Raw genomic sequence first — 14,183 nt, 5'->3', positions numbered from 1 at the left:
ATATCATTTCGTGTGATAAAATGCCTAGAGTATTAGTCTAAATTCTTAAGATCCTTATTATTGTCAATCTCAGCTGCTACAAGTGAACCAACATCTCTTTCACAATCTCTATGCAGAACAAAGTTTGAATCCGAGAAGACGAGAGTTGAAAGAATGCACCTTTGTTGCCTGAGAATGCCCACCAAAGTTATGGGCACTTACTATTCTTTTTTTTTTTTTTTAAATGTTAGAAATTTTATAAATAAATAATTTTAAAAAATCCCACCAAAGCAGCAAAGCTACATCATTTTTGGTCTCTTAACCACAAATCACCAAACTTTTTATGGTGATGATATCATTAATGAACTTTGAATTGTATAAATTTAAGAATATAGATACTATTTAACTTTTAATTTTTTTTTTTTATTTTAGTATTTGTTATTTTTGACATTTAGTATTTTTTTCCTTAATTATTATTAATATATATATATATATATTTTTTTTGCATGTGAAAAAATTACAAATCAACCTGTAACTCGATCGACCTAATTTGAATTCATCCCATTTAAGATGACCCATTTTTATCTGAATCTGTTTTTTACTAAACCCAACTTGACCCATTAGCCAAGCCAAGATTATTTCAACCCTACAATTAATGAGCAAACAGTTGAAGGTTTTTTTTTTTTTTTTTTTTTAAGTACTAAGTATTTTAACACACACATGGAAAGAGGAGAATGTTTTAAAGAAACTAACAGTAATGTATATCTCAAAAGACATAACTCTAACGTAAATTGAAGTATTAAACACTTAAACTGCACCACATAGGGGTAGCAAAATCTGACATGGCCCGCGAACCCGACACGACTAACTCGTTTATAAACAGATCATGGATTGAGGTTAAATGGGTTGGGATCATATTCGGGTCGACACGGCTGACCCGTTTAATAAACGGGTCGTGTTCGTGTTCAACATGTGAACCCATCTAACCCGTTTAGATAATAAATGTATTAAATTTTGTTATTATTGCTTAATTTTTTGTTGTAATTATATGTTTATTACTGTATTTATGGTTGTAATTGTATTTTAATTTTAGATATATGGAAATTGATAATAGATTATTTAGGTCATGTATGACCTATTAATCAAACAAGTTATTAAACGGGTTATTTGTATTAACTTTTACTTGACTTATTAATTAAATAGGTTAAATGTGTCGGGTTGGGCCAACCTGTTTATTAAACAGGTCGGGTTTGGGTCAACCCATATAGCAGGGTACTTATGGCACGACACAACATGACACGAACCCGACCTGCGAACATGAATTGACACCCTAGCGCCACACTGTCCAAAACTGATAATTCTAAACGACAAGCCGTATTAGGTGAAAACGGCAGAGCGTATAATAAAGTTTGGCAGAGTCCAGAGTCCTCCAGACAAGACAAAGTAGACAAACAACAATTGTTGTACTGTTCTTCTTTTGTTGTTGTTGAGAACCCAATTCCGAAATCTAGAGAGAGAGAGAGAAACAGTAGTGTGTGACTGTTAGAGAGAGAGAGAGAGAGAGAGAAAAGAGGAAAAGAAATTAAAAAAAAAAAAAAAAAAATGAAGCAGGTATCAAAGGATCCATTCGAAGCGGCGACGTTTGAGGAGGAACAACAAGAATCACCACCAGAGTCTCCTTCACCTTCACCTTCTCATTCATCTGCTGCTGCTGCTGCTGCTGTTGCTGCTGTTGATGATGATGATGGAGTACAAGATGACACCATCGTTGATGTACTCGATGCTACTGCTAATAATAATATTATTATTATTGGTGACCCCCCTTCTTCTTCTTCCACATTAAACACTACTACTGCTACTGCTACTGCTGCTGCTCCAATCATACCACCGCACCCTTCTTTTTCAGCCTCTACTAGTCGTGGCGGCGGCGGCGGCGGTGGGTCCCACCCATCAAAGAATAAAGAGGAGGAGGAAGAAGAAGAGGAGGAGAACATGGATGTCGAGCTCTCCAAGCTCCCCTCTTCTGCTGACCCTGATAAAATGGCCAAGATGCAGTAATTTTTTTTTTCTTCACTTTCTACTTTTTTACTTTTTGCTATTTACTGTTTCCTCCTCCTCTCTTTTACTGTTACTTTAATAAAATAAATTTTAAATTAAAATTTTTTTTTTAAAAAAAGTAGAATTTTATAATACATTTAAGTAGCTTTTAAGTTCAAAATGCATATTTTTATTAGTTTTTGTTATTTTGCCAAAATGCAAGTAGGATAATTTTGAAATCTCCAAACATTTTTGTGTTACAACTTACAACTATGAACACAACTATAAGTAGATGGTTCATGTGTTAAGTGACTGTCTAACACTCACAGTTAATCACTTCAACTAGTTGTGGCAAATGCTTTGGTGCTAGAACTGGATAACAAAATCCTTAATTCAGCTCTAAATATATCATATATAGGCCTGATAGGGTAACCTTAAAACCAATACCATGGCAACATAGTATTCTAGCATTAAAGTTTCTTATTTTTTATAATTCAATTGTTATGATAAGTGGGAAAAGGAAGATTAGAACTTTGGTCCCCTTATAAAGGAGATCATGTAATGCCACTGAAATAAGGCTCTTTGCTATTGTAGCATTAATTAAAATACCTATTTGTCTAATAAATCCTATTTTGTAATCTTAAAAATTAAAAAAATCCAATTTTGTAATTATTGGTTGCGTTATATACTTTACTTAAAAAAGGAATTCAGATGTTTATTTATTATTTTGGAAGTAGTACTAATCACATTCATTGACATGTCAATTTGTAAATTTTTTGTAATAAATTTGCTGTAGCTTTAGCATTTTCCCTACATTAATGTTTGCTTCTTTCAATTATTTGATTTGTGTGAAAAGAGTAATTTGACAAGCCCTTTTACCATTTGGAAATAATTCTGAAGTGTTCTGCCTCTAGTAAGTCGAAGAAAAATATAAAAACATGAACTGTATCTGTAGAAAGTTGAAACCTTCTGATTGTGTTAAACTTGTCTATAAGATAAGCTTTATAATAAAAGAGAACAGTTTATAATAGAATGATCTCTGGACGTATGTTTTGGTATGTAACAAAGAAAATGGTTTTGCTTAGTATGTTTTCATTGATAATAGCGGATATTTACCAAATTGAGTTTTGGATGTACTAAAAAAAACTTGCTTTTATTGTAGTCCATGTCATAAAAACCATGTTTCTGGAAATTCTTCAGTTTAAAGTTTGATTATTTTGTGTGGCTCTTTTAATAAAAGAAGACTCTTTATTACCTAGACTTGAACTCAAGTAATTCCTGCCTCAAACTAACCTTATCTCTATTTTAGCTTGCTATTGCTTAAGACTACTTTAATCTGCATCAGTGCCTCATGCATTGGATTATACAATTAGACATGTCCTCTGTTACATCTTGATAACTTTGCCAGGGCTATTTTATCGCAATTCACAGAGGAACAAATGAGTAGGTATGAGTCCTTTAGGAGAGCTGGATTTCAGAAAGCTAACATGAAAAGGGTATGCTTCTTCTTTGATTATTGTTCTCCCTTTCTTCTTCTTCTATTGAAAAGAAAAAAAAAGGGGGGGCTTTATTTATTAGATAGAATTTTGAGCATTGGTCAAGTTCTGCATACTGTTACTTTAGAGTTGGAATAGAGGATCCAGCTATATTCAAAATGTTCAGCATAATGTACATTCTTCAAGCTTTTTGGGGTGGCTGTGTGTGTGTGTGTGTTCAGGGTGAGAGAGAAAAAAGGGGGGAAGGGGATGGGGGGTTTAAAAATATGACATATTACACAATAGGATATTTTTTTCCCACATGGATGGCATTTGTTGTGCTAAATATTGAATTTGTCAAAACGTTCTTTTTGTCTCGTTTACTAGTTTCTAAGCTAATCTTTGCCAAATGATTTTGATGTAACCTTATCAAGATTCATTTTGCATTTGCATTAATGTTACTAATTGTTTGCATATTTATGCTATGGTGTGAATGCAGTTGCTAGCAAGCATCACTGGAACCCAGAAAATTTCTGTGCCAATGACAATTGTAGTGTCAGGGATAGCAAAAATGTTTGTTGGTGAACTTGTTGAAACAGGTGTGCATACTGTCCAATTTTGAGTTTGTGTTGAGATCTCAATTCCAAAATGGGAAGAATTATACTTTTGGACTCTACCAAGAATGAGTGAACATTGAAAGACTTGTGATTGCAAATATGAAATGCTTTCTCGATCACATCTAGAGCACTATGCAACTAAAAGCTAAAATCTAGTGCATGGCTAAGTCCAGAGATGTGTGTTTCTGAAATTTGACTAGTGTAGGGTTTAGTAATGAGGCTCTTTACTTTGCAGCTAGAATGGTTATGACGGAGAGGAAAGAATCTGGGCCCATCAGACCTTGCCACATCAGAGAAGCATATAGAAGATTAAAGCTTGAAGGCAAAGTGCCAAAGAGATCAGTTCCGAGGCTCTTTCGTTAAATAGACCAGATACAGTTTATGTGGCTGAATGCACAGGTTTGGATAATCTACCTTGTTCTCACATATGGCATTATAATCTTGTATTTGGCATTCTTATACTACTCATGTCATCTATATGTTAGACCATTAGATTAAGAACACATAATCCAGTAGAAAGTAATTGAATGTAGAACAGTAAGCCTAGCTTTAGGCTGACCTTTTACGTCACCTACGTGAGCTGAACTTGAGGACTCAATCCTTTCATCTTCCCATATGAAGAGGGATTTGGATACTACTGAGCCACAAGACTTGTTATGGTCAGGCAGATACTTTTTGTTTGGCATTTAAGTCTTGGCAGTTGCTTGGTTTAATTTCTGTATTTACCATTAAACAGAGATAACAGTAGGGATTGGACTATATGGAGAATAAAGATGTCTATGGTTGCAGCTGAGGTTCTCTACTGTACTGCTTTGTAGTCAGAAACAAAAGCAAAAGCAAGACTACTCAAAAAACAAAAAGCAGAAGTGAAACTGATGCATAGAAAACGGTTGAATAGGGAAAGGAAAAAAAAAGAATGGGTAATGTGTATGCCTAATGAAAACGATGAACTTTGTCTATTTATGCTGCTAAAGGGATTGAGGTCACAATAGTCTGTACAAAGCTGATGCCACAAATAATTCTACTTCCATGCTATGTGATTGAGAAGCTTCACACTATGATGTTGAGAAGTACAAACCTCTCTAAATTTTACTGTTATGATCCCTGTTTTCCTCTTTATCTGGTCTTTGGTTTGACCCACTCAGTCTATTTTGAACGTGTAAGATCATAGTTGGCCTTCATTGCTTGGCTAGGCTGATCTTTGTGATGATAAGTTCGTAGAAGTTTGGCAAATTGAAATGATTGGAATTAGCTAGATTGGATACTTAACCCTGTTGCAACTTAAGTCTGTTAGCTTGGCTAATTGAAATAATTGGAATTAGTTGAGACTTGATGTGGATGTTACAGCATGGAATATAACAGTTTCTACTTTATGTATGTGCATTTTAGATTCACTATTGGAAGCTTAATGATCTTCCTAGCTTACTGCCTATAAATTTGATATTATGAGGGGTAAGTTGATGATGTCAAGAGAGAATAAGATAATAAATTAAGACAGAATAACCACCCCAGTATACTTTTTCAGTTATGCCTTATAGTTGACAGGACATTGATATTTTCCACCCTTGGTCCTTTCTATATAATAGTGAAAAAGCAAGGCATCAATGTTCTTTATTATAAAGGGTGTACAGCTGCTTCTCATTTTGTTTGAATAAGAAGGCTCTAACTACTTATAGACTTTAGTTTGTTATGACTCCAAAGCTCAGCTCTTTTCGCTTCTCCTTTTTGGTTTGATTGGTGGAAACCTTATGGGTAAAAGATTTGGTGGCACATTGCTTTCAGGAGTGCTTGATCCTCATGCTGCTCAGATCATGATATATCCTCTAGTCTTCCACTGTGCTAATACTTTTTAATTAATTTTGTCAAAATTCTTGGTTAACTAATCTTACAATTAGTTTGCTATTGTTTTCATATATTGCTTTCTTTTGCAGTCTATTATTAGGTCAATTCGACTTCGGGGTTGGATGCAATACGTTGGTTGTATGAATTAGAGGCCTGAACCTACACTTAATCAGCAGTAAGCACTGGGGGCATCTCCCTCCCAAAATGAACACCATGCACAGGTCATATTGACAGTCTCCTATCTACTTCCTGCTTCATTGTTGTATTGAAAGCTATGGGCATAAATGCTAGAACTGTCCTTTTGGGCTATGAGTCTCTCTCTCTCTCTCTCTCTCTCTCTCTCTCTTGTTGGATTGGAAGAAAGTTAAGTAACTATCCTTGATTACTTTTCATTGTTTATCACCCATGGATGCCATGATGCCAGTGGATGTCATTGTGCCACGTCTTTTTCTTTTCTTAGGCCATATGGATGTAATTTTGCCATAAAACCCATGTTTCATTAATTTCATGTACCTGAGGTATTTTGTTTTGAAGGGCAACTTCATTGCATTTTCCCTACTTCCATTACAATTTTTATTGGTAAGTTACACACTAGTAGTCTTGAATCTACGACCCTAATCTCCATTTTGCTCTAAAGGTATATTTGGATACCGTTTATTTACTGAAACCTAAAAACTTATTATTGAAAACACTTGTAGTAAAACAATTTTTAAATATGTGAATAGTGATATGGGACCCAAATTTATATTGAAATCTGTATTTGGATGACTTTTGTGGGTCTATGAATAGTGTTGTAAGACTCACATTTTTTCAGCAAAACGCACAAACACAAGTTGGGAATGCTTCCCAAACGCACACTAAGTGTATGTTTGGATAGTGTTGATTTCCTATATGCGTCTACGTTTTGGCATTTTCAGCACTAGACTCGTGCTGTCAGTGGGTCCTGTGCACTGTTCACGGGACCCATAAGTTGTCTAATTCAGCAAATTTTTCTTCAAAATTGGGTCCCACAGTACTATTTACATATTTAAAAATTATTTTGCTGCAGTGTTTTCAGTTTTCAGTTTTCAGCAATAAACGGTATTTAAACAGACCCTAAGTGTTTCCTAATTCCTATTCTTTGCATAATTCTTATATAACAATTTGTAAATGAGGGGTGCATATAGATGGGAGATGGCCTAAAAGTTGAATTGGCTTGGTTTAATACTAGCACTCGGGTACATGTGCAATGTCATCATCAATGCAAGTTATGCATATTTTATAAGATTCAACAACGTGAGAGATAAATTGAGTGAGAGAGATCTAATCATTCAAAAGAAAAGGAAAAAGAAAAACAGTTTTTTTTAATCATTCATCATTGATTGGAATTCTACCTCCCATGAACGTGGAGCTGTTGAGATTGTTTGGATCTCTGCAAAAATAAAAATATTAGTATAAAATGGAAATGTATAGTATGATTCTTTACACGTTAGAACAATGTAGAGTATGAAAAAAAGATTTTTCAAAGATTTTTCAACTGTTCGCCAGGGAGTATAGATGCACCCATTCTCACTCTTAAGTGTAGGTCCATATAATTTAATACAAATTTTATATTCCACTTTATATTTTACTAATCTTAGTATGTTATGTATTTGATTTTTTGTTGTTTTAAAATTTGATTATTTTATAAAAAAAAAATCAAATAAATATATGGCAAATTGTGATTAATGGAACATAAAGTAAAACAGAAGATTTGTATTTCACATAACAACTCACTATATCAACAATTTGTAAAATAATTATTGGCTTTAGCATTTTCTTAGCAAATCATGTAATTGAGATGCATGCCTATCGTAATTCTAAAGCAAAACACAATTAGCACACGTCTTTTTAGGGGGGATGAACCTGACGTTTCATTGAACCCCAAGTGCAAACTAGAAGGTATTAAATAAAGATAGCATTTTTATTATGGAAGTGGGCCTCTGTTAACCCCTATAAATTATAACCTAGTCTGGTTGTAACTATGAGGTCCAGAGGCCTAGATACAATGTATCACACAATTCCACTCCAACTTTAGACCCAATAAGGCAATAACTGAAATTGGACAATATATGGTTGTAGTGTTGTGTACATTACGACACAGGCAAGAATGCTAGGATTGAAAAAGACTTGGCTTGCATGTAACCTTGTAAGCATAAAAAGTTGATGATTCGGGCTTTTGACCATTCTGGTAACAGTATATTAAGATAGGTTTTACAAATTTCGTATCAGGCTTACTGTTAAAAGCATTCGTTTTTAACTTTTCAGGTGGTGTTTTTGATGGAAAAATTAAAAAATAAAAAATAAGAAAAAAAAAATCATTAGTCCTTTGGCTGTATCAGTGTCCATGTATAACAGTATATACTATATAGGGCCTTTTTAGTAGCAGATTTCAAATATTGTTGTTCAAAATTATGTGAAAACTGTAGTTTAAAAAGTGATGGGAAAATACGTGTTTAAAGTATTCATAATACAAAAATTGTGTTTGGTACAATATTTCTAATAACGTATTTTTAGATGTGAAAAAATATAATTGTGTGATTTATAGTGTGTCCATCAAGTAGATGGAATCCATACATTATTAGTGCGATGTTGTATATAGTGGAAATATAATATGCACTTTTTTGTTCAAACTCACCTCTTACATCCTAAGAGCATCCGCATAAGTGGATGCAAAAATTTTGTAAATTTGCACATCTAAAACTTACTTTTTCTATTTTACACTTTCATTTTTACAAAACACCCACATCAGTTTGTCTATTATACACATTTATTCAAATAAAATATTCATCTTCACCCACCATCAACCCACCTAGCCACCATCATCAACCACCATCACCCCAAAACCCACTGATCAAATAGAAAATCCAAAATTAATCAAACAAAAAATTAAAAACACCTCATCCCTTTTCCTTACTCATTTTTTGGAGCTTCTAGACTCTCATTGTCTCGATCTTTCTTTTTTTTATACTATCCCTAAACCCCACTAAAAATTGAGACCAAAAAAATGTTAGACCTCGGCGGCGCAAGCATGGTCCGCCAAAATCCACGACGAGTCATGGCGCCAGAGGAGGCGCTAGAGTTCGAGACCTCAAAGGAGGTCCAGGTAGTAACGAGCTTCGCAGACATGGGAATCAAAGACGACTTGCTCCGCGGCATCTACTTGTACAGCTTCGAGAAGCCCTCCGCGATTTGGCAGCGCGTCATGGTTCCGATTCTCTAGGGTCGAGATGTCAACGCTCAAGCCCAGTCCGGTACCGAAAAAACCTCCATGATTGGTTGGACTGAGGGACCAAAGATAAAAGAAAGAGAGAGGTGAGAGTGAGAAGCTGAAAATGAGAGAGTGAGGTGAAGGAGAGAGAAAAAAATTTAAAATAATAAATGCAAGAGCTACAAAAACTGTGCATATATGCATGGTTACTGTAGCAATTGTGCATAAATGCACAATTTTACACCCACTTATGGGTGTTTTTTTTGGGTCAAAATGTGTAAATGGGTAACTTTTTCTATTTTGCAAGACTTTACACATGCTGATGTGGTTGCTCTAACATTTGATTCACAATTTTAGGCTTCCTTTTTGAAAAGAAAGGATATCAATTCAAATATTTTTTCTTCTTCTTTTTTGTTAGAGAAAGTAGGAGAAAAATAGGACAGTCCTCCCAAAACTGTGTGTGACATCTCAGTAGAAGCTTCTTTTGCCAAATCATGAAAAACGTGGTTACAAATAGCATTAGTATAACTTCACTTTTATAATCAAGACGCCAAGGTCAAAGTGAGACAGTTTTGATTTAGAGCAATAAAAAGATCAGCACAGTTCCCTTCTATCATTAGTATTCGGACTCTCAAATGGCATATGTGGGTATATTTTAGCATCTAAACACCAAAAGGTCCCATTACCCAATCCTGCAATTGTAAAAAAAATTTGCAATTGTGTTACAGTATCATCCTAAATGTAAGATGGTATTGTTGCACAATTGTATAATAATTTTTTTTTTAAATGTTTGATTTGTCTTCTCTCTCCTCCTTCTCTGTCTCATTATTTCATTATCTTTCTCTCTCTTCCTTTTCTCTCTTTCTTTCTGCTCTCTCTTCTTCAAACCTAAAACCATCTCAAGCTTCCTTCCTTTCTCTCAAATCAGCATCGAGACAACAGCGATGGAGGCATGGAGATCACCTTCTATGGTGGAGGCGTGGAGATCTTGGAGCCGTGGTGGAACTGTGGTTGTGGTTAAGTAACAGTGGTGGTGGTGTTGGGTTCCGATGTTGGGTAACGGTGGCCGTGGTGTCTGGATAACCATGGTTATGGCTGGGTTCCGATGGGTTTGGGTTGGATTTTTGGAATGGATTTGATTTTGGGTGGGTTTTGATGGGGTTTGCTATGGGTAGGTTTCAGTTTTAGGTGGGTTCTGATGGGGTGGGTTCACGATGGCAGATGTGGGTTTAATGGTGGTAGAGATGGGTTCTAATGGGGTGGGTTTTGGGTTGTAGTGGTGGGTTCAAATAGGGTGGGTTCACTGTAGCAGAGGTGGGTTTCAATTGTTTGGATTTTTCTTTGATTTTTTGTGGGTTTCTGTGCATGGTGGTGGTTAGTGTGTTGTTGCTGTGGTGGTGTCTCTGGTTGTGGTGGCATAGGTAGGTTTAAGTTGTGTGGATTTTTGCTTTGATTTTTGTGTGGATTTCTGTGCATGGTGGTGGTAGGATGGGTTGTTGCCGTGGTGATGCCTCTGGTGGGTTTCCTTGGTGGGTCTGGTAGGTGGTTGTTGGTTGCTAACTTGGGTATGATTTTGTCCTATGGGTTTGATTCTCATTGTGGATGTGGTTGTGGTTGTAGTGTTTGGTGGATTTTTTAGCGGTAGTTTTGTGGGTTTTGTGGAGGTGGTGGTGGATTTTATGGGTTTTTTTCACGGTGGTGGTGGGTTTCTTGTGGCAGAGGTGGTGGTGATGGGTGGTTGAAAGAGAGAGATAGTGAGGAAAAGATAAACAGAGTGATGGAGAGAGAGAGAGAGAGAGAGAGAGAGAGAGAGAGAGATTGGATTATATTATTTTATTAGGTAGTATATATTATTTTAATGAGTTGAATAGGAAAATAAAAGTTGGGATGTTGGGTGTGTTGTAAAATGGTATGGTATAATTAATAAAGTAGCTTTTGAGATGGTAAAATGGAATTTTTGAAGAAATTGGATGCAAATGCTCTAAGTCTCTTACAAAACACAACTTTCGTAGAACAGCATTTACATACAATTGAAGTGCATCTTTGTAGAACATAGCAACAATAACTTGTCCTTCCACATTACATATTATTAGCCCTAGTCCCCCAACAATTCTCTTATTTCCTCAAAACTTAAGGGTGTGTTTGGTTGTGGTGAAAACAGAGAGGATGGAAAATAGAGAGAAGAAAATAGGGTGAAAAATGTTGTTTTCCACTGTTTGGTTAGGAAAAGAAAATAGGAGAGATAAAAAACAAGGGAGAAAGTTTTTCCTCTCGAGTCCACTTTTTTTATCCTCCTAAATCAGGAGGAAAATGTGGAGAGAAAAGTGCTGTGAAAGCACTTTTACACAAATACCCTCTCACCTACCCCTCATTCATGACCTGATGACTTTTGCCTCTTCTCATCCTTATACTCCTTATTAATCTATTGTTTCTTGTTGATTTTTTGGTTTCACATGACATTCAATTTTTTTTTTTTTTTTTCACTTTTGTTTATCTACCATGTCCTCATTAGTTTCCGTTTGTTTTGCCAAGGGGTCTTTTGATTTCCTCTCCAGTCAAGATAGGTATGACCTTCTCCACTTTTTTTGCTATTTGATTTTTTTTTTTTTTTATTCTGTTCTTCCCAGAATCTTTCTCCTATATATCTTTTTTAATTTGTTTTCCTTTAATACACACACCATTGTGCTATTTTTATTATCTATTTCTTACTTTTTGTAAACGCATTTGGGATTATTGAATCTATGCATATAAAGAATCCATGTATTCTGTGTGAAAGAGAGAGGTTCATGTGCTTTGATGAGGTTGGATTTTATTGTTTGGTATTAGTTGTGATTGTTAGAATCTGTTGGTGTAAGGTTTTGATTTATTAGTGGTTGTGTTTTGCTGAAACATATCATAACTTCTCATGTTTTCTTGATTAATACGGACCCTAGAGTAGTGTTTGGTAATTTAACATGAAAATACTCTGTATCAGGTATGAAGCATGTCATACGTTTTCGTTATTTTTTTTTTTTATTGATTTTAATTAGGAACATGTTACAGATATATTCCATTCTCCTGTTATAAGGAGTGTTTGATTAGTTTACCTGAAGTTTAGGAATGTCTATATTTAGCTTTTGTAGTTTCAAATATAGATGGTATTGTTTACTATCCACGTTAATTTTCATCCAAGTTTAGTAGAGTTTGTTAGTGTTTATTGAAGTTTAAAATAGCTTAATATATGTGGTTAAGCTTTTGAACCAAGGTATTCTCAAAATGCAATTTTGGGCTTTGTGTGTAATGATAATAGCAAACTTACCCCTCTCCACAGTTTCCACTATTCCTTTTACATTGTACCAATAAGGTTCAATGTTGAAATTTACTCCAATAATATTAGCAACATGAGTTCTTTGTCTGTTATCTATAATGTACATGGTTGGCTAACATTCCCTACCAATAATTTGTCTCAGATTAAGAACTTGAGGTTGACATAATTTCTTACATGATTAGTTATGTATATTAGTTTTTTTTATAGTGTTTCTTTGCTAGTTATGTTTGGGATGATAAGAACAAAAAAACAAGGGTAAGGTGCTTTAATTAGTAATTATTATGACCAATGTGTTGATTATTTCTTACTTGTGATGGATATTTGGTAGATGAATAATCCAACTAATTAGGATAATAGTCCACCAGAAGATTTGAGTAAGAGTTGGGAGGAAAATTGTCAATATCAATTAAGGAATATTCATGAATTGAACAAATTACTGGACTTTTTGAGGTAAAAGATAAAGTGTGGGAACCTTTAATAGAGGTTAGTTATATTTATTTTGATATTGTGAAATGTTTTTTTAGATCAAGTTGATACATTTTGTTGGTACTTTATTGTAATAATAATAATACAAGTAAGTGTGTATTGTATTCTTATAGGCAAACTCAAATGCTAAAAAATGGAAAAGAACTCTAATTCAACATTATGAGAAGCTGTTTGATTTCTTTTTCAAGGATAGGGCAAATGGTGAAGGTTGTATAAGTGCAAAGGAGAAAGTTCATCGATGAGAAAAGGAAAGAGAGGATAGTGTAAATTTGGAAGAAAATACTGATTGCTTTGATGAGTTTAGCATGCCAAATGTAGATTCATATTCTCCAATGGTCTCTCCTTCCTACTCATGTGAGACATCGTCCAAGAAGGAGAAGAAAACACCTCAAATGGTTGAAATGCTTGAAAAGCAAATGAAAATTTTGCAATCCGGAATTGATAATGTGGCAGCAAGTATAAGGCAAGGAAATGAGATTGCTAAGGAGGGACTTGCTATTATGATGCAAGGACATGAGATTGTTAAGGAGGGACTTGCTATCATGGAGAGAGAACGTCCACGTTGTTACTCTGTGGATGAAGTATTTTCTGAATTAGTGAAAATAAGAATACCGACAGATGTGCAACTTGATGCTATGCTCTTCTTAATTAAGGATCCAGCCAAAATGAGAGCATATTTTGGTGTTCCAACTAGTGAGTTACGCCGACAAATTTTATTGAAGATGATGTATGCTAAGGAACCTTAGTGGTTGGATAATTGTTAACTGACTTTTGGTAGTAGCTAAGTTGCATAATGCTAAACAATGCAACTTAACATTTTGCTAACTTTTGATTTGCTAACTTTTGTGAGCTGAATGTAGTATATTACATAATTAGTAATATTTGATGACTTTGTATTTCGGTTAAGATACTAGAAGATAATGTATATTTTTACTTGCACTGTGCTATGGATGAATGAAATTAATATCATTTCATGTTCAACATGATTGCTCTGACCACGAAGTGGAAGAATATATATATATATATATATATATAGTGTGTTGATAAATTTAGTTTGAAACAGGTAAAGAATTTATAAATATTTATTGAATAGTGAGTTTTGTTGCCCGAGTAAAGAAAGTTTAAATATTGGTTGAATGGTGTGTTCCCCAGAAGCATTCATGTTTGCCCAGTTGCTGACCACGTTGAATGGTTACAAAATCTTTTACCCA

The 14,183-nt window shown here is 34.6% G+C and overlaps 1 protein-coding gene and 1 long non-coding RNA gene across 2 annotated transcripts; both read left to right on the top strand.

The window, feature by feature from the left end:
- The first annotated feature begins 1,462 nt into the window (after positions 1–1,462).
- LOC126705950 (transcription initiation factor TFIID subunit 11) lies at positions 1,463–6,483 on the top strand. Its single transcript, XM_050405192.1, has 5 exons — positions 1,463–2,033; positions 3,425–3,512; positions 3,991–4,090; positions 4,344–4,507; positions 6,040–6,483. The coding sequence occupies exons 1-4, from the start codon at positions 1,582–1,584 to the stop codon at positions 4,469–4,471; spliced, it is 768 nt and encodes a 255-aa protein (XP_050261149.1). The 5' UTR covers positions 1,463–1,581; the 3' UTR covers positions 4,472–4,507; positions 6,040–6,483.
- Positions 6,484–10,985: 4,502 nt separating this feature from the next.
- On the top strand, positions 10,986–13,953 carry LOC126707310 (uncharacterized). The gene is made up of 2 exons (XR_007648897.1): positions 10,986–11,743; positions 13,161–13,953. It is a non-coding gene; the product is annotated as an uncharacterized LOC126707310 (long non-coding RNA).
- Positions 13,954–14,183: the final 230 nt, after the last annotated feature.

This window comes from Quercus robur, chromosome 11, assembly GCF_932294415.1.
Source record: "Quercus robur chromosome 11, dhQueRobu3.1, whole genome shotgun sequence".
Lineage (NCBI taxonomy): Eukaryota > Viridiplantae > Streptophyta > Magnoliopsida > Fagales > Fagaceae > Quercus > Quercus robur.
The sequence above is the reverse complement of the archived record's forward strand: the minus strand, read 5'-3'. Positions and strand labels throughout refer to the sequence as shown.

Excerpts from the sequence above, each read along its gene's own strand:
- LOC126705950 (XM_050405192.1), top strand. The coding sequence starts at position 1,582 with ATGAAGCAGGTATCAAAGGATCCATTCGAAGCGGCGACGTTTGAGGAG. Across the intron at positions 2,034-3,424 it reads GATAAAATGGCCAAGATGCA|GGCTATTTTATCGCAATTCA; the intron begins GTAATTTTTTTT and ends TAACTTTGCCAG. Across the intron at positions 3,513-3,990 it reads AGAAAGCTAACATGAAAAGG|TTGCTAGCAAGCATCACTGG; the intron begins GTATGCTTCTTC and ends GTGTGAATGCAG.